General features: G+C 46.7%; 1 protein-coding gene across 2 annotated transcripts in view; it reads left to right on the top strand.

Moving 5' to 3' along the window:
* Positions 1–19,785, top strand: part of MDGA1 (MAM domain containing glycosylphosphatidylinositol anchor 1) — a 137,392-nt gene that overhangs the window by 48,895 nt on the left and 68,712 nt on the right. For both annotated transcript variants that reach the window (XM_079298385.1, XM_079298384.1), the window contains exons 2-7: positions 972–1,111; positions 3,819–3,993; positions 8,246–8,442; positions 11,210–11,342; positions 15,799–16,068; positions 16,462–16,791. In XM_079298385.1, coding sequence (XP_079154511.1) covers positions 972–1,111; positions 3,819–3,993; positions 8,246–8,442; positions 11,210–11,342; positions 15,799–16,068; positions 16,462–16,791 — 1,245 coding nt within the window. The remainder of the gene's footprint in view (positions 1–971; positions 1,112–3,818; positions 3,994–8,245; positions 8,443–11,209; positions 11,343–15,798; positions 16,069–16,461; positions 16,792–19,785) is intronic.

The following is a 19,785-nucleotide window of genomic DNA, read 5'->3' as shown; positions in this document are numbered from 1 at the left end:
GTGCAGCTGGAGTTTCCCTCTCAAACAAACACAGATGTGCAGCTGGGCTGCCCAGTCACCTTCAAAGCATCTCAGCCACTTCTCTGATCACACAAACACTTTGGAGTAGGAGCCAAAGGCTGTTTGCACAGAATTTCAGAGCTGAGGCTTTTTTCTTTATTAAATCCTGTTTTGCTAGAGCTTGTGTCTTCCTGTTTCTCATCAGGGGTGATATGAGCTATAGGTGCTTTTTGGGGTCGTGGCATTTTATAACCTTGTTTTGGGAGCTTTCTGTCTATTACTTTTCCACTGCACTGGTCTTCACCCATTTTCCTGGCTGGACTGGCAGTAGTTGGTCTCCATTAGCAGCCTTAGGTGGAGAAGTCCCTACAGATTATGGAGTCCTCTGGTCTTGCTGAGGCTGTTTCCTCTGGCTCAGGGCTGAGACAGGCTGCTGTTTCATATGGGGAAGACTTGTTTTTCCTGCAGTGTGTGCTGTGCCTGTTCTTGGGATATGTGCTAATAGCTGTACACAGCTTCAGGGCCCTTTCTGTCTCTGCTCAGTAGTTATCCCAGCCCCCTGCAAGGTAAATGATAGTAATCAGACTTATTTTAGACAGGCATGGAGCAGTTGGGATTTGACCAGGTCCTTACTATAGCTGCTTGCACACGCTCCTTTCTGGGAGAGACAACAGCAGGAAATTTTTAGTCCTCAACCCATGCAGGAGGGTCCACCCCAAAAAAGCTCCATATTCTGCTTTTCAGTGTCTAGAGCTGCTCATCCCAACCAAAAGTTTTTAAATAGTAGTCACTCAGAAAATGGGAAAAATTGCTTAATAATATATCTCCTAGGAATTCCATTACTCATTCCCAGAACTGCCTGGATCTTCCCCTCTGTGGCTTAAGAGTTGGGAGAAGCCACCCTGGGCAGTGGGCACAAGGAGATGGGGTACTGCTCATTTCCATCTTTACCTCTTCTTTCCTTTCTGCAGCTCCTGCCCAGGCCCAAATCATCCATGCTGGGCAAGCGTGCGTGGTGAAGGAAGACAACATCAGCGAGCGCGTTTACACGATCCGGGAGGGGGACACGCTGGTCCTGCAGTGCCTGGTCACAGGACACCCCCGGCCACAGGTAAGCCTCCAGCCTCACCTCTCACCCATGCTCCCCATGGCACTTCTCTGGAGTCTCCACACAGAGGAGAATTGTGGGCAGTGAGGTGTCCAGTTTTCTCCTGCGTGTTGGGCTCGGGTAGGGATGCCCCATTTTGCAGGCACTTAGCTTGTTAAGCTGTGAAGCATTTAAGCTCACTTTCGTGGAAAACAGCCCACAAAACTTTGCAGAAACTTACAAAGACCTTCTACTTGTCTTCAGTATGTGAAGTCCCTCCAAAAACTGAAACCCAAACTGTCAAAAGTCAAATCTTTAACTCTCTTACTACAAACTAGGAACATCCTAGAAGATGCTTCCTATGCTTGCCTTAGGAGTTGGTCCTTCATGGTCCATCCATTGCTCAGCTTCTCTGGATGCACAGCCAAGGGGGATGCTGCTTGAGGGAATTTGGGAAGTTGTTGGTAGTGCACTCCCCTGAGCCCCCCACAGAGCCAGCTGATCATTGCTTTGTGGCCACCAAGCAGAGGCAGAGTCAGAGGTGCAGCACTGGACACATCCATGCTGTGGCCAGAGACACAGTCCATGGGGAGGTACAAAGCTGAGCTGGGCTAATGGTTGCAGTCCTTACTTGGGGCGCCCAGAGGTTTGCCCAGCCTCAGGCCCCTGCAGCCAGCTCAGCACCCTTCAGATACTGAAGGTTCAGTGTTGGTGTGAGTGTGTCCATAGAGGTACTGGCCTAGAGCCTGGGTCTGCCAGCTCTGGGACAGAGCATGGTTGGAGTGGCAGCTGGATGTGAGGCTGGATGTGCCAGAATACACTCAGGGGAGCCACATGTGATACATGCTTAGCCCCAGTTTTCAATCCTGCCAAAGATATTTGTGGCAAGAAGCCATGCATCTTCTTATGCCAGCCAATGCCTCTGTGGGCTTGCCTGTGAGGAGCTTCTTGGCGATGAAGTGATGACAAAGGCGAGGATTTGAAATGGTTTTTCTAACAAAAGAATATCCTGGAAACAAAAAGAAAATTACCTGAGGCAAGTCAGCAGAAACAACCAGCCTAGGCTTGTGACAGTGATGGGCAAATGATACCTGTGTGCATCAGAAATGGGCAATTTGGTGGTAGTGGCTCTGCCTGAGGTTGCTGAATGTGTGGAAAGGTCCTGGCAGGTTGTAGGGATTTGAGCTTGAGTAGCCAGAGAGATTTCTGGAGCAGAGCCTGTTGCAGACATCATGCTAGTGGGCAACACTCTGGCTTGTCATTGCCCAGACCTGCACAGGGGACACCAGAGCCTGGAATCAGGCACGACCAGGGAGACTGGAACCTGCATATATAAAATGTGGCATGCATCCTATTTCTGCTCTCCCTCCTAATGGATTGATTTCTTCCCCAGCCAGGCTCTTATTCTAACCTTTGTTTAATCTTCTCTTTCCCTTTCTATCAGCCAGTCATTAAAGCATGAAAATGTGGCCAAAATACTAAAATGAGATTGTGATTGAAAAGATTAAAGAGCTGGCTGAAGTGTCCTTCAAAACAGGAGACTCCAAGAGCCTTGGGGCCCTCAAACAATTTCATAAGCCTACAAAGGCTGAATAAATCTATGGTCAGTAGCTCCAAAAATCTGCTCAGCCTGGTGCTCTGGGGTGGGATAGAGTCTCCCCTGCTTCTTCTAGAGCATCAGCACCAATCAGGTGATGGCAGTGAGCTTTAGGCAAAGTCTGGCAGAGTGCCCAAGGTATTTGGTCCATCTTATCTATGGCCAGTGCTGAATAAAAGTCTCTCTTCTTTCTGCTGGCTGATCTTGCTGGATCTCAGTTCCAGAGTTTAAATTGTCCCAGAGTAGGAGGCTGGTGGTCAGCAGCCTTTAGAAGGGAGGTTGCAGATATATAAAACCAATGGGCTGAGAAAAGCCATCTTTCTCTTTCATTGTGAGGGCTGTACCTCATTCCAGACAAAAGAGAAACCCTTCAGTCTTCAGGATTGTTGTCTTCTTGCCACCATTCACCATGAAATATCATGCAGCTCTGTTGCCCCTGCAAGCCAGGATCTTAAGGCATGTAACATAAGGACAAAGAAATGAAAAGCTTGAAATCTGAAGGGATTTTTTTCTCTCTTTTTTTTTTCTATGTATCTTTAAACGCAGAGGAAAAGCTTGTGTACTGCAAAAGGATGACTTACAAAAATAAGATACACAGGGGTTCCCAGTGGGAAAGGGGCAAGAGTCATATAGCAACTGCATTTTCTCACTCATGGAAAGGCAGAAAGCAGAAATTGCTTTGCTATCCAGAAAAAGATGAGTGTGGACTGCAGTAAAAGCTCTGTAGCTGTGAGCTGGTGCCTGCTGTAGTGTCGTGGCCTACCAGGCACGTGGGGTCTCGAGGCTGGATGCTGAGTCCTGTGCTGGGCAGACAGTAGCATGAAAGTGAGCAAGCTGCTGGGTTTGCAGGACCAGAGCAGGAGTGGCAAACATGCAGAGTGTGTTTGGGTGAATTGAGGGGTTATCCTGGACTCCTGGGTGTTGGGATTGGCAATGGACCAGAATCAGTGGCTGGGCTACTGGGACATGCTGAGATCAGTAGTTGAGCTTTGGTAAGTCTGGAAGTGCTGTGGGACTGTAGGACCTCTTTATGGAAGTAGCTAGGAAAGAGGGGGAAGAGCACCAAAGGGAGCTCTGCTGAATCTTGGGCTATTTTGTGTCCCTGATTTCATTTCTCTGGTTTTTGTCGTGCAGGTGAGATGGACCAAAACTGCTGGCAGCGCGTCGGACAAATTCCAGGAGACGTCAGTGCTTAACGAGACCCTTCGGATTGAGAAGATCCAAAGGCTGCAGGGGGGCCGCTATTACTGTAAAGCAGAAAATGGGGTTGGGGTCCCTGCCATCAAGTCCATTCGAGTAGATGTGCAGTGTAAGTCATTTAGTGGCACCCCAGACCTTCCCACAGTTCTACTGCGTGTCTGTGCCTCGCTGCGGGGCTGCAGGGAGCTGCACTGCCCTAGCACCATGTGCACCTGCAGAGGGACTGCCATGGTCTCCTCAGGGTCTGTTTTGCCTAGGAGGTCAGGTCCATCCCTGCAAAGTGTAGTTCTGCTGTCCTTGTGAGTCATTCCTGCCTAAGAGTCATGGTGTCTGTCACTGACAGGGCTCCCCAACAATTGTCTGGGATGCAGAGCTGAGCGTGGCTTCTGCTTTCTTTGTCTTCCTTTTGAAGCTGGCAGAGCTTGAAGCAAGCAATGTTTCTTGAAGCTGGCAGTGCCCCAGATGTGTGTTCCTGAAACCAGTGTCCTGTTCCCAGCATTGCTGCTTCTGTAGCATGCTGGAAACAGAGCTGAAAACTCTGGAAAACAGCTGAGGAGGCTGAGCTGTGATAGGGTGAAGGGGAGGTGACTCAACATTGCCCTGGTTGGTCATAGTGCCCGTAATGCAAAGGTGACTCGACATTTCTCTGGCTAGTACCCATCCTTCTTCAGTCCTGGAGATGCTGCTACTGGTTTACCACCTTGGGCTTCAAGTTTTGAGGGTTTCTCTTAATGTTTTTTTATCTTGGACTTTATTTTTGGGCTGATGTGGCCAAAAGAAAGGGAAATTGAACTTACTCCATAAGGCCCTAAATGGGAAAAATCCAAGATTTGATGTCTAGGCAGTTTGTTTTGCTCTCTTGGAGAAGATTACCATTACATTGTCCTTGACTATCCAGTATTCCAATTTTCTCCAGCCCAAGTAACACCAAATCCCTCTCCTCACTCATATATCTGAGAAGGAAAGAGGTTGATGCTAAAGCATTGTAAAGTGTGATAAAGCATGTGAATCTGTCCCTGAACCTGTCATGAGCTGTTCTACATTTCTTTCTGAGCTGAGAGGCACTGTGGTTGGTTGCCAGTGGAACAACTTCCACTCTTCAAGACCCCAGTACATGCCTGGAGTCTGGGCAGACCTTTTTGCTGGCAGCAACTGCTGCTTTCCTTTTAGTTCTGCTGCCCAGCCCCACTGTGATGTGACCCTCACAAAATGTGCCACCGACTTGAGCATCCTTAGCTTTTGGCAGGTTCATGATCCACTGTGGTACTATATGGCTGGGAGTAGCTCCCATTTATTCCTCCCTTTCCCTACCCTTTATTGGAGTAGTGTAGTGTGGGCACTGTCCTATCTAGGCTGTGGAAATGGATTGCTCCAACAGCAGCCACTGTGGATAGGATGAGTGTTCTTTCATTTGCATTGCATCACTTTGTTTAGAGAAGTTCTGGCACCTGCCCTAGTTCTGCTTGGCTTCTCTGCCTGTTTCTTCTCCTACATACAGTGGAGGCATATGATAACTCTCCATTGGAAAGGATGCTTGGTTTTCTCCAGGCTCAGTATGACACCTTGCCAGGGCCTGTGTCTTTAGGAACAGGAGTGTGCCATGAATCTCTTCCTGCCCTAAGGGTGCTCCCTTGGTGCAGGATGGAGCTAGAGTGATGTAGTGTCCCGTGGTCCCTCATGCAGCTCTGACCTGTAGAACTGTGGGGCTAACGGGGTGGCCAAGGGCTTTCTCATACTAACATCTACTCTGCAGATGGACTTGGTACTGTACCTCTGTTCTGCTCACTTGGTTTTTGGGGAGGAGAGACTATTTTCTGCTAGTATTTGCAGTAGGTACAAAGGGAGCACATGGGAAAAGCCACAGTTTTTGTTGAACGCTCACCCAGGCAACCTTCAGCTGAATGAACCAGAATTTGAAAACAAACCCCTTCTTTTCCTGCATCCCATTTTGTAGTTAGAGGTAAGTAATCACTCTCATGTGTATCTTGGTGTCCTTGACAGCTGCTGCTAGTCCTCAGTCATACTTTCAGTGTTTGACAGTGAGGTTGCTCAGAGAGCATCCTTGGTGCCAAGAGGATATTAAACTGGAAACACAAACCCATGTAGCATGATATTCCTCTGCTCCAAGTGGGCGTCGGTGAGGCTTTAAAGTATTGGTTGGATACTGGCACAGAGGCAGCTGCTTTTCTGAGTATTTCCATGTGAGAGAGAGAGAAAGTAAAGAAAAGAAAAGAATTAATGTTTACAAGCTTTTATTGTGCATGAAACATCCCATGTGATCATCTCCTTGAACAGCCTTGGGCCAAATTTATCATTTGAGCAGCTCACTGACATCAGTGGCATTACTCGTACACCCAAGGACATACACATTGTCGTAGGTCTTATTTTAGCTTTTCTCAGGAGGGCTAGACCTAGAGCTGACTTCTACAAAAGAAGGCTGAAGGATTCAAAGGAAGAATGTTTTAGCAACCAAAAAGAAGGTGTTGTTTTCTGTGTAGGGAGTAGCTGGGAGCCAGGAGACTGGAATGGTGAGCTGCTTCTTTGGTTAGTAAGGGCAATGTTTTACCTGCTGAGAAACAGTCTCAGAAGGATGGTAGCTGCAGAGTCACTCATGTGAAGTTTGAAAAATAAAGGAGGAAAGGAAGAGAGGTTGTGCTCTGGGACCTGGTCCAAAATAATTTGATGTCACCTATGACCACATAAAGTTAGCACTGTTTGGAAGTGAGACTTTTCTATCTGTGTATGTTTTTCTTCAGCCATGGCAGAGGTCTTTTTCTGGGATATATTTTGTGTCTTGTCATTATTGCATTAATGGCTCTACTCATATCTCTGAGCTATGGTCAAGCAGACAAATTTCAGGTCTCATAACAATTGCTGTCTGCTGAGCATACAGCTCACTAAAAGATGCAAGCCCACAAGTTGATGCTTGTGATTCAGCAGAGAGCATACATTGTTTGGATGACTTGTTAGCAGAAACTCATCCCTGCTTCCCTCTTCCTTTCTGGGAGTCAGATCTGCAAAGTTACAGATTTGTAAAATAAAATATTGTGAGAACTAAGTGGCATGGGAGGGCAGGAGGTGATGAGTGCGCTAAGCACATGAAGAGGATCATGCTGGTAGCACACAAAGATACTGGGTGCATGTATCTTGGTTTCCTTGCAGCTGGAGATGTGGTGATAATGCTCCTGAAAATATAAAATTGCTTCAACTTGAGCTCAAAAGGTGCCTTATAAGACATACTTAAAGACACACGGACTGATTTCCATTTTAGAGGGCCAGTTATTGTCAGAGGGGATCTTTATATTTAACCTCAGTCTCAAAGTGGCTTTGTGAGGAGAAAGACCCACTGCCTTTGAGGTGTCCCCCATGCTACCTTAATGTTCAAACATTGTTACCTGCTGCAATTTCCGAGGAAATTGTCCCTTTTTAGCAAGTGAGCAACTGTAGGGGGGCACTGTGTTCTGTGTGGGTGGAGAAAATTCTCTTCCTGCAGGGCTATTGCTTCTGTCCTTGTAAGTGTAGCCACTGATAACCATAGATTGAGTTGTGGGTGCGTGTCTGGTGTGGGTACAATAAGGGAATTGAAAGGAGCATCTTCTGAAAAGAAAGAGAAAAAAAGAATCTCATCAGTTTAGGGAGGTACAATGGAGTTGCAGTGACTAGAAGTTGCCAAAGAATAGTTGATACAGACTTCGAAGAAACTACACAGAGGATATTTAATAGGAAGAGAGAGAAATTATACATATCTATTACAGTGTTTTGCATCTCATATTACCCTTACTACCCATGAGATTTGCACTGCCTAGATGACTTTCCAACTCAGCTCCTTGATCTTGTCCTGATCTTTTACATTAATTCCTTCTGTTGAAGGTTTCTCATGACATTTCTGTGGACATCTCACAGCCCTGGGCTGAGCCCCATGATTTCAGGAGAGATTTGGGAATTAGAAAATGGAGTAATTATGATGGAACAGAGCTTCCTGGGATCCTTTTGACCTCTCACTGAAGTAGAAAGTAGCGATTTTCTGTAGGGGGGTGCCATTGAGGAATGTGAGGCAGCCCACTGCTCTAGGACACATGGCAGGCAGGTGGGGTTTTTTGAGGACTGCAAACCAGAGACTGCTTTCTATTCTCTGAAGGACTGTGTGGTGAGTGGGAGAATTCTGGCTTCTCCTGTCTGTTCCCTTTAGATATCGTTTGTACTACCTGCCCTCAGATCAGCTCTTAAATCAGCAGCTGTCATCAGCCAAATGTGTGGGACTTTCCCCCCTCCTCAGTGGTACCTGCAGCACCATGTGCTCTGCAGGCTGTACGGGCAGACCAAGCTCTGCTGACGAGGGCTGCCACCCTCCTCCCTTGCAGATCTTGATGAGCCTGTTCTCACTGTGCACCAGACCATCAGCGATGTCCGTGGCAGCTTCTACCAGGAGAAGACCGTCTTCCTCCGCTGCACCGTCAACTCCAACCCGCCAGCCCGCTTCATCTGGAAACGGGGAGCCGAGACACTTTCCCACAGCCAGGACAACGGTGTGGACATCTATGAACCCCTCTACACACAGGTGAAAACCAGCAAGCCTCTGCCAGCTTGTGCTGAGTGTCTTGCAGATGCAGGGTGCTGTAGTGGGTGGTGGTTTTCCTTCCCTGCGTGGATTGTGATGCTGGGGAGAGGGTGCAGGCTGCTGCAAGGAGTGCTGCCTCCAGAAGGGCTGGTAGACCTTCCTTCTGCATGCACATTCCCAGGGTGCAAGAGGAGCAGAGCAGGAGGAGGGAGTGTGGCCTAGGAGGATCTTTCTCTGAGAGCAGAGACACGGCTCCCCCACTGAGGTTTTGCAGCTGTTGGATGGCTGAGACTAAAATCCCAACAATCCCAAGATTGGATTTCCTCTATGTCCCATCACTATTTTTTTCCTTAATTTTGTGCCCAGGTTCCATATATCAGGGAAGAGCTTCCTGTTTAGCAGTGTGAGCAAATGGCAGGCATTGCTGTGGGATCCATGAGTTTTTTCTAATGGCCAGAAGTAATGAGGAGCCCAAATGCTTGGGCACTACCTGACTGTTGTCCTGTGACAAGGACAACTCCTTCTCCTGCTCGCCTGTGTTGGACTTCCCCTACACAACCAGGTTTTGCCTGTAAACAACTCTTTCTTCCCAGTAATTAGCCTGCCAATGCAATGAGAAGTGGAAGGGAACTTTTCTTTTGCCAGGGCACTCTGGGCATGTTACCCTAAGCTGAACTCAGGATCTGAATGTCCTTTAGATGCTAATCAGCCCCAGTACTTCCAGCAAGGCTGCTAGGGAGCACATGGGTGGGGAGGAAAGGTGGAAAGGGCAGCTCCCCAAGGCACCTGTTTCATCCCAAGCACCTTCCTGCATTCCCAAAGTTGGGCCCAGAGCACATTCTGGCTGAGTTTGATTTCTGAGCAATGCCCCAGGCAATCTTTAATTTAATGTAGTCATGTTCATATTTTATTGAAACACGCCATCTCTGTAGGTCATGGAAATGGGCATCCAAATGGAAATATTCAGCTGGATGAGGAGGGAGGAGAGAGCTACAGGTTAGTGGCAGATTTGCAGAAACACTGTAGGTCAGCACTGCTGTTTGGCCCTGAAGACAGCTGTGTCTGTGTGCTATGTGGCTCCCAACTAGGACATCCCTGGCCTTGGAGGAAGCCACCACGGGCTCTTCCAGTTTTCACTAGGCTCAGTGTAATTAGCAGGAGATGTTGCTTTATGAGAGGATGTCTTAGGACTTGGGATATTTTCTCTAGCTAAATAAGGCATCTGGCAAAAATTCCCCACATTGCAGCATTAATGTTTAAATGACCTAGCGTGCTGCAGCTCCTGTCAGGCAGTGCTCCTGACATGATGGGTCATTCCCAGCTCTGAAAGAAGGTGTTGGAGCTGCTGTGCTCAGACAGGCATGCCCTTGTGGTCCTCTCCTTAACACCAGCATAAGCCTGTAAGTTTGGGTTGGTAAGAGTTGAAGTTAACATAAACACACCTCAGCAACACTGTTGGAAGGGGAAAATCTTGCTGGAATGTTTAACAAAGTACCCCTCTCACTGGAGTTTGCAGTCTTGTCTTAGAGATAAACCTTTATCAGTATCAGGTTTGAATGGCCTTTTACATTAAAAACAAGGTGAAGACTTTGTTGTTTAAGCTTTTTAAAACTTGCTTACACTGAGGATTTATACAGATATACCTAAATTCACTAATCAATAAACAGGATACATATGACCCTGTAAGTATGCAGGTGACCTACATATCATAAATACCATAATTTGTGTGGCATAGCAACAGTTCTCAGGGGACAGGACTTTCCTAGGATTATCGGTGCCCTAGGTTTTATAATTCTGATTTACTCACTTCACACCCTTGCTCTCTGCATATTAGCTTTCCTGAGCTCATTGTCCAGTCCCTTGAGGTTGTCCTCAGGGGGATTTGTCATGCTGACACCTCCTTACACTTGCAGGCAGTTATGGAATGGGTTCTCCAAAAGAGATTTAGACAAACTCAAGGAGAACAACAGCACCAAGCTGTCAGTGGAAGACATATGAGTTGCAGGGTGTGGAAAGCATAAGATGATTCTCAGAGCTTTCTGCATTCCACAAATAAACATCTACAGAACACGTCTATGGTTAATGTAACAACTTGATTCTGTTTCTATAACAAGCCAGTAACTAATGGAGTGCAGGGAGTGAATTTATTTGTTACCTTAGAATGAGAAAAGGCTGTCAAAGTCTCTGCAGTCACTCTGGATTTACATCAGCATAAATGAGATTAGAATCTGGAAAGGAGGGATCTGAAAGTTTTGGAAGCTCTTTGAGTATTTCTCTGATTTTTTTACCTTCTGTACTGCAGATTTCTGTTGAACTTGTCATCTTTAGGACAGTATTAATGCTTCAGTCTGCTCTGATTTACTCTGGTTTGTCAATGTTGAGTCCCCAGTGACTTCCTTTGGGTTCCTACTGACGTCTCAGAGTTAGATCTCAATTCTGCTCTGGGATGGCTAAGGTTTGTCATGTTCTACAAGATGTTTCTGGCAGTAGTTGATGAGAAATTATGCCCAGGCCTGTTTGGCAGTGGTTTTAGGTTATGTCAGACAGCTGCTGGCTCTTTTGTGAAACCCTGTAGGTGAAATGACCACTGCAAACATTTTGTGTCTCCTTTATATAGAGCTGGGGCTTGAAATCTGCACAGTTCCCTAAGGTTTTCATGGGAGCTCCTAGTAATCTGTGAACTTCAGGGTTGGATACAGGCTTGGAATGATGATCTGTGCTTTGCACACCTGTGTCATTTTTTGCCCCTGTTTTTCCCACATCCCAGGGTGAAACCAAAGTCCTGAAGCTGAAGAACCTTCGACCTCAGGATTATGCCAGCTACACGTGCCAGGTGTCTGTTCGCAATGTCTGCAGCATCCCTGACAAAGCCATCACCTTCCAGCTCACAAACACCACAGGTGAGAGGGGACATGAGGGGTCCCTGCAGCCCTCTGAACCTTCACTTCCTCCACAGCCATTGCTCCTCCTCTGTCCAGAGCCTGCAGCACCTCATGGACATGGCTGCTGGGATCTCAGATCCTTCTCATGGAAGTCCTGTGGCTGCTCCAGTTTCTCTCAGCATTGCATGCAGCCACTGCCTTGGTCAGGCCTGCCATGAGATCATTAAAATAGACTGTGTGTAGGTGTTGAGGCACTATGTAGCTTCTAATTCATACACTGTTTTATTTATTTATATTTCTAAGTGACTTTAAAAATAGATTTGATACAGCCTAGAGTGGGGCAGTGCTGCAGGAGTTCTTACAAATAATTCATCCATGTGTGACTCCAGCCTGGTTTGCCAGGCTGTGCTCTAAGCACCTCCCAGGTAACAGGCTCTGCTGGTGCCAGTGTTTTTGGAAAGACTACATCTCCAGTGCCTTCCCAATAAATAAATATACACTCATACTGGCAGTGCTAGAGGGCACCTCCAGGTGTGAGGAGATTCAGTTTGGTGCCTCTTGCTTGACGTGCAATAAGTGATAACGGAGTGTTGTGTATCAAATTCTGGAAAGGACTTGATTGCAACCTGTCCATTAAAGAAAATAAAAACAAATCAAAACCACACACACAATAAAAAACCCCCACCTGCAAAGCCCCCGTGCGTGTAGAATATTTGCTAATAATAAGTAAATATCAGGAAATTGCTTCCAGCCCTGGGGTATTCCATGATCAGAGAGAAAGGCATTGTAGCTGTTTGAATTATTCACCTCTCTAATGTAACACAAAGTATTTTGCATCCCTTGTGTCATCTTTGTGCAGTGGAAACAGAACTTTTTTTAATGTTATTAACTGTTGACGGGATATTGTTGATGCTGTTTAAATTATGTTTATTGATCTGAGTTGAGTTCCAAGGTGCTGAACAATTGTTGCCTCATTTTAGGTAGGAGGAATAAAAATAATGAGCTTAAGAAAGTGAATTATAGCTAGTGTCAGAAAAAAAAGTATTCTCTTTGTAGTAAGATCTCTGAACATGTATTGAACAACTCACCCTATTAGCTGAATTTCTCTCAGGATGAGAGTGTAGCAAATGTTGAAATATTCCTTTTAAAAATTGTCTTCTGTTCATGATGAAGAGAGGGGTATTATGCAGCTCTTCTTCCCTGTGTACCTGTACCTTTGAAGAGTTAGAAAATCAAATTTCTCTTCATCCCCACTCCCCCTGCCAGCCCAAGCACACGGAAACTACTCTTCATTTCAATCCAGCCCCTATACTAAGTGAATGGGGAAAATGTATTTTCAGGTACTCGATGACAAGTCAGCAATATGGCTCAATTTACACCAGCTTCTTAAGCACATCTATCGAGGGTTGGTTTCTTTTCCCCTGTTTTTTAATTATAGATGCATATTTATACATAGTTACAGTGGCACTACAAGCTCAAAGGGGCCATGGAAAATGTGTTCTTAGCAAATTGTATTAAAAGTTGGCAGTGAAAATGAAGCTGGCATTGCTGTGTGAGCAGGGTTTGTGTTAAATAGCATGACTATATTTAACATGAAATATTATATGGGTTACTTGCCCTGTAGGTAGTATTGTACATAGATGAGGAAATATTTAAATGAAATTCTTTAACTCTCTCGTTTTTTGCTTAGGTCTTTTCTGTTCCCCTTGTGCTTTCACAGCTTCTCTAAACTTGGCTGTGCCCAGAATTCTGAGCAGCTGCACTCAGGATGCCTTTGCCTTTATAACTGAGAAGGGCCCAAAGGGTGCTGAAATGCTTGGAAATTTCTCTCTCTTAAATATTTATAGTCCAGGCACTCCAGGCCTTGAGGTGAATTGTTGGGTCAGGTCAGGTCAGACCAGGGGAATCTCCTCAGCTCATTTGCTGTTCCTCAGCTGGCTCCTCCATGTCCTTTGGGCAGATCATAGTCTCTGGTAAGGAGATGGACTTCTCCCAAGCTCTATTCAGCAGCTTGGGCCTTGCAGCAGGGAATGGGTTCTTTGCAGCCTTGCTGGGAAGGAGATGTGCTGCTCCCCCTCTGTTCTGTTGCTGTTGCCTGGCTCCAGAGCAGCAGGTTGGGTCCACAGAGCCACAGGACCAGCCCAGCACCAGGCTGCCATCACCTGCTCCAGCAGGGTCAGCCTGACTTTCCCCCCTTCCTCAATTTCTGCAAAATGAAGCCGCCCCGCTGGTTAATTCTCCTGCAGTTTTACTGCAGCAAATTGGACTTCAAAGGGAATTGAAAGCGATTCTTTGTTTTTAATGGTCCCCTCGCTGCTCGGCAGACTCCACCAGCAGCTTTTCTGAGCCAAGAACAAAAGGAATTGCCACAGGTTACAAATAAATGAGAATCATCTCGTGCATAACAATGTCTGCAGCCTGTTAACCTCTGTCTACTGAGGGGAGTGGGAGTGGGGAGTGGTAGCCCACGCAGGTTGCCACAGCCAACTTGTTTAACTTGTTGCCTCACCCAGAGCTGGGCCAGATGAGTATGGATCAGATATTTGCATATCCAACCCTAAAGAGGCCTAATTCTTAACCAGAGCCTGCAGGACCTCTGGTTTGTGCTCCCCAACTCTGACACCTTCTCTATGGACATGGGCTGGTCTCAGGTTTTCCATGTCTCAGACAGGGATGGATGGAGATTCCCAGGCAAGGTGCTGCTTCTGCCAGTTTGTGCACTGTGAACCTGAGACCAGCTCAGTGTCTGAGGGCAGGAGCTGCTCTTTGGTGCCAGCTATGCTGAGTTAGTGACAGGAATGTGTCCTGCCCAGCCATGGTGAGTTGAGCTGTTGCATTTCTGGGCTTCACACTATCTCATGAAAGCATCTGGAGCTTGGTGAGGACATACAAATCCTTCCTTTGCTATTTAATAAGCAATAACCCCTGCACACTATTTACAAGACTCCTGCAAAGAGACCTGCCAAAGTCTCTTTATTGCAGGCTGTGGCCTCCCAAAATTCAAAGGCTCCAACCACTGGTCTCAAAATGGCCAGTGCAGGTAGCAGAAGAACCAACTTCTTCCTTAGGCATAGCTGGCCACCTCTGACACAAATAGCATGTGCAGTGGCCAGGGAGGACATTATATCCAGTACAGCAAAGCAATATCCCAGCATGGCAGAGTTGTGCTACTAAATTATGGCACTGGTGCTGAGGAGAGAAGAGTCCTCCTTGCCTTGTTTGTATGGGCTGTAATTCAGACACCCAACACAAATCCAGCACAGCTCATTAACACAGGGTCCAGGGAGAGAAGAGGCAGAAATAATGATGCTGTTAAATCAGGCTTCATGAATATGGAACAATGTCTTATTTTGCATTATTATGGCTGTTACTTAAAACATACTCCCTGCTTTTTTGCTGGGGACTGCTACTTTCTCAGCTCTCTCTGGATAGAGTCAGTGATAGTGCTCATAGGGGCTCCGAAAGACTTTTCCTGGAATGAAATAGAGAATACAAAGGGAAAGATTTTGGATCAGTTCCTGGAGGGAACTGTAGTAAGAAGGGTGCAGAAATAAAATAAAACCAAAAATCAGGTGTCAGGGCATTCAAAGGAGAGGTTGTTTAGACACTTAGAATCAGTTTCAGCTCAGCTGAATGTGAATTGCTGTGATTGTGATAGCCCCCAGGTGTACAGAAAAGCATGTTTGACACCTAAGGAGGTGAAGGAGATTAAGAACAGGTTCAGAACTGCTGTTTATGGTCTGTTAAGGTGCAGACAGGTCCTGGTCTCCATATGAGTCTCCAAGCTTTTTTTTTTAATGATAGACCTTCCCTAAAGCTTGCTTTTTGGGATGGGACCTCTGAATGAGAGCAGAGTGGTTTAATGCCAGCTGTCCCTGAGCACAAGCAGTGGTTGTGTTCAAGCAGGCTCCTTTGAGGCTATCCCTTCTCCTTCACCTCTCCATCAAGGCTACAAAGGCTTCCATGCCTTCATGTCTGGCTGCAGTTGTTTGAATCAGGAGTCAAGAAAATTCAGGCCTTGGGTTTTTCACTGACAAATGTCGCCTGTTTGCCACCCCTCTATGGGCAGAGTGGGTTTATTGGGCTTTTCTTCTGACATGCATCCTAAGCCATACAGAACCTGCACTGAGCACTGATAAAATGTCATAGCTGCTTTGTGCCCCAGGCCTAAGCACCACTGGTAGAGTGTTTTCTGGGGCGGTGTGAGGTCCTGCCTGCCAATGTCCTGCCTGCTCTCATTAACCCATAACACCTGGCCATAAAAGAGCAGAGTGTTCTCACTCAAAGACATGGTAATGATCATGCTTTAGATTCTCAAATACCTCATCTTTGTAATCAATTCATAGATCTTTCCAGCTGTTCCTATTCAAACCAGCCAGCAACAAGAACAAATCAAAAAAAGCATGAAGCCATGCACAGACAAGTGGGTGGGTCTTTCTCAAGCTCTGAGATGTCCCTCTTTGTGCTTTTCCAGCCCCACCTGCTCTGAAGCTGTCTGTCAATGAGACTCTGGTGGTGAACCCCGGTGACAATATCACTATGCAGTGCTCTCTGACGGGTGGTGACCCACAGCCAGAAGTGGTCTGGTCCCACTCTCCTGGCCCAATGCCTCCCAACAGCCTTGTGCAAGGAGGAAACCTCACCATCTGGAGGATCCGTGTGGAGGACTCAGGCTACTACAACTGCACGGCCATCAACAACGTGGGGAACCCGGCAAAGAAGATTGTGAACCTGCTGGTGCGCTGTAAGTTGCTGTTTTACTCTGAGCATGTGTTTTCAGGGAGCAGGGGAATTGCATTCCTCCTGGCTGTTCTTGTACAGCTGAGGGCGAATGTGATATTTAGTAGTAATTAATATTCTGGAGAAGTGCCTGTGCAAGTTTCTCTGCTCCTAGACCAGCAGCTGTGCAAGCACTGCTAGCAGCTTCATCCTGGGCTGTAGCATCATCCCAAATTAGATGATCCCAGACTGCCAGATGTGAGGCACTTGGGATGTTTTGGGGGAACATAAGTGGGAGAGGTCTTTGGGCAGATTTTGCATGGAAATGTTGCCTTCTTGAGGAACAAAGAACAATTTTCCTGTTCCATGCAAGATACTTTGATATCCCTAACCAGTTTTGCACTTCTGTTCATCTCAGCCATGAAGAATGCCACATTCCAAATCACTCCTGATGTGATCAAAGAGAGTGAGACCATCCAGTTAGGCCAGGACTTGAAGCTCTCCTGCCATGTGGATGCTGTCCCCCAGGAGAAGGTTGTCTATTCATGGTACAAGAATGGAAAGCCTGCCAGGTTCTCTGACCGGTTGCTCATCACCCGCAATGACCCCGAGCTCCCACCTGTGACCTGCAGCTTGGAGATTATTGACCTGAGATTCAGCGACTATGGCACCTACCTGTGCGTGGCTACCTTCCAGGGAGCACCCATTCCTGACCTCAGTGTGGAGGTGAACATCTCCTCAGAGACAGGTGAGCCTCTCTCTGCCAGAGGGGACCCCACATGAGTGTTTGGCTGCCCCACAGCCCCATGCCTCTGGCTGCTTTGAAGAGCCTCACCTGCATGTCTTGAATGCTAGTGGAGAAAGGTCTTACATCTTCAGGCAAGAGCTTGGCTTGGATTGGAGATGGATAATACTTACAATTTCTCTGTCAGATGTACTATGTACCAAGCAGATCTTCCTTTGTATTTTCTCCCTATGAAAAGTCCAAAGTGCGCTCTAGTCAAAGCTACAGAGACAGTTTTACAGTTCAAACAAAACTCCACACTGTGAAGGAAGGAAGGAAGAAGTGGTAGTCTTTCAGCAAATTTCAGGTGTCCCTTTGCTTAAAAGAGAGTGAAAGAGAAAGAAAGCTGCTCTTTCCTTTCTTTGGCATTGTCTCCAGGATAGAAATTCTGTGAAGACTTTTAATATTTGCTGGATTGCAAATGCAGGCTCTTGGGCACTCTCTGTATGAGTCCCAATGTTATAAATGTCTCCCCCTGAAAATCAGGGTCAGAGCTTCACCCAAGTCTCAGTGAGGACAGAGCAAATATGTGAGTGTCAGTCACTTTGGGGGCTAAAATACAGAGTCTCAGGTCTGTCTTTCTGTTTCTGGAGAAGTGGTGGGTCCATCTGTGCTCTCCATTACATCCATGCCATTGTGCTGCCTTTCCAGGACTGTTGGGGTACAGCACAGAGAAGCACTGTGTTAGTAATCTGATGGAAGACTCCTCAGGGGAGTCAGCTGCCCACAGACTTTGACCTGCACTTTCACACAATGTTACCTCTCAGTCTCTGGTTGTGCTGGATCCACAGGCCAGGCTGAACTCACTCTTGATTCTGGGTGCTGCTTACTCCAGCTCCCCAGAAAAAAGTGCTGCAAGTACTGCTGATGCTTTGGGAAGCCCTTGTCTCCCATGAGAAATACTGAGGCCTGCCTACTCCCTACAGGATTGAATCCTGTTCTTGTTGGCAGCCTGGAAGCTGAGCCCTGACCATGCCATGGATCCACTAAACATTGAAGAATGGTCCTTCCTTCCTATGGACAGCCATGGAAGGCAGAACCTCTCCAGGGCAGCTGACACCAACCCTGTTATACCAACAGGGAACAAAACTGGGGCAATTCGCCAATCCTGGTGCAAAATTGGCTCTCCCAAACTTGTGTGGCTTATACCACCTGGAACAATTCTTTTTGCCCAAGATCACTAGGTGGCAGAGTGCAGTTGTGTTTCAGACTGCAAGGGTAGGAGGCTGTGAAGAGCTGGGAGACCCTGGATGATTCCACCAAGAGGCTTGGCAGTGTCTGTAAGTGCAGGTGTTGGTCCAAGCACCAGCCAGGTGCTGCCTTAAAGGAGGTGTCTGTGATGCCAGGTTGCCCTGTGCCTGTCTGGAGGAGAGTGAGTCCCATATGCTCGTGTGGATGCTGCCAATGAGGCAGGGAAGGAGAGCAGCCTGGGGCATTTTGAAGCTTCTCTTTGGCAGCCTGGGACAGCAGGACTGCTTTGTGTCCCAGGGAATGAAAACAGCCATCCCTACTGGAGCAGCCCTCCATGCAGCAGCCAAGGCTGTCCAACATGCAGCAACCCCACAATCAGCAATGAGCCACCTCCAACATGTGATTCCCATATAAAACACCAGGATTTCCCCCAACCACAGGATCAGAGCAAGAGGCCAGCAGCAGTGGCTCCATGTTTCCCCACTGAGCAAAGCCTGAGCTCATCAAAGTGGCTGCCTCCACCGAGCAGCTCCAAGGAGATAGCTTTAATTAAAAAAAAAAAAAAAAAAAAAAAAAAAAAGTTCAAATGCAATTTACAACTTTACCTGTGGAGAAAATTGCTGCTCGCCAGGTGAGCGGCTGCTGGCAGCGTCAGCACTGAAAGTGCTGCTGTCCTTTCACACCATGCAGGACAGGGTGTGATGAGATTCCCCAGCCCACAGGAGACCTGCAAATTGAAAATGTGGCCTCCCTGTTGCATAGGGAGGTCACTGCAGAGGGAGATTAGGCTGGATCCATCCTAAATTTGTTCATAAAGAGCTGCAGGCTGTAACATGTGCAATTACCATAGCACACTCTCCTTTGCTGGAGCTGATTGAGCTAATGTTGGTCAGACCAGCTTGTTACAGCTTCTGTAGTTCTATATTTTGATTTAAATGGAAACGAAGTACATGGCCCTTGCAGTTATGGAAGTGTCAATCCAAGTGTCGCCACTGTCAGCAGGAAGGGCTGAAAAAGGAGCTTTCAGAAAAGATTGTGACCATATTTGCCTCAGCTAAACTGTTGACTCTAAAGTCTAGCACAAATAAATTGTCAATATTACGTGTGGTTTAGCACAAAAATCCCCTTCCTGGGCTCTTGATGGAATTGGGGATATGAACAGCAAATGTCTTCCCACTGACATCTCTGTATTCACTGGATTTCTTTTAAGCTTTGTTTATCAGCAAAGTTTTGGTTTTCAGTTGATAGCTGGATATTTCTTTGAGTGTTACTGTGCCTCCAACTCTAGCCTCAGCTTGGCAGCAATTCTGCTGTGTGAGCTCTTCCCAACCCTGAAGGATGCCTTGAGTGATTGTTACTGGGCCCCATCTCTCACACAGATGAGCCAGAGGCTTATTGGTGTGACAAATTTCCAGTGCATTCACCAATAAAAGCAAAATAAATAATAAAAATAAATTATGCAGTAAAAATAAAATAAGGAAAGACACTTAACAAAGCTGACTCCTTGCTGTGGTTTAAGAATAAACAGGGGTCTTGGACCTCTAAGAAGGCTGGAGATGGGATCTACAAGCATTTATCCTTCAAGTCTTGGTTTTGGTTTGACCTGGATAAGGGGGCCTAGATACCTCAGCAGATATAACTTTTATTTTTGGCCAAAAGATTGCAGTTCCACTTGAGAAATTCACTGACCAGAAATTAAGAAATGGATCAAAGAGTCTTTTGCCTTTGTGTTCCTTGATGCTATTCCTGCTGCTGGACAGCATTTTG

This window comes from Erithacus rubecula (genome assembly GCF_903797595.1).
Source record: "Erithacus rubecula genome assembly, chromosome: 2".
Lineage (NCBI taxonomy): Eukaryota > Metazoa > Chordata > Aves > Passeriformes > Muscicapidae > Erithacus > Erithacus rubecula.
Note: the sequence above shows the minus strand (reverse complement) of the source record. Positions and strands in the feature narration are given on the sequence as shown.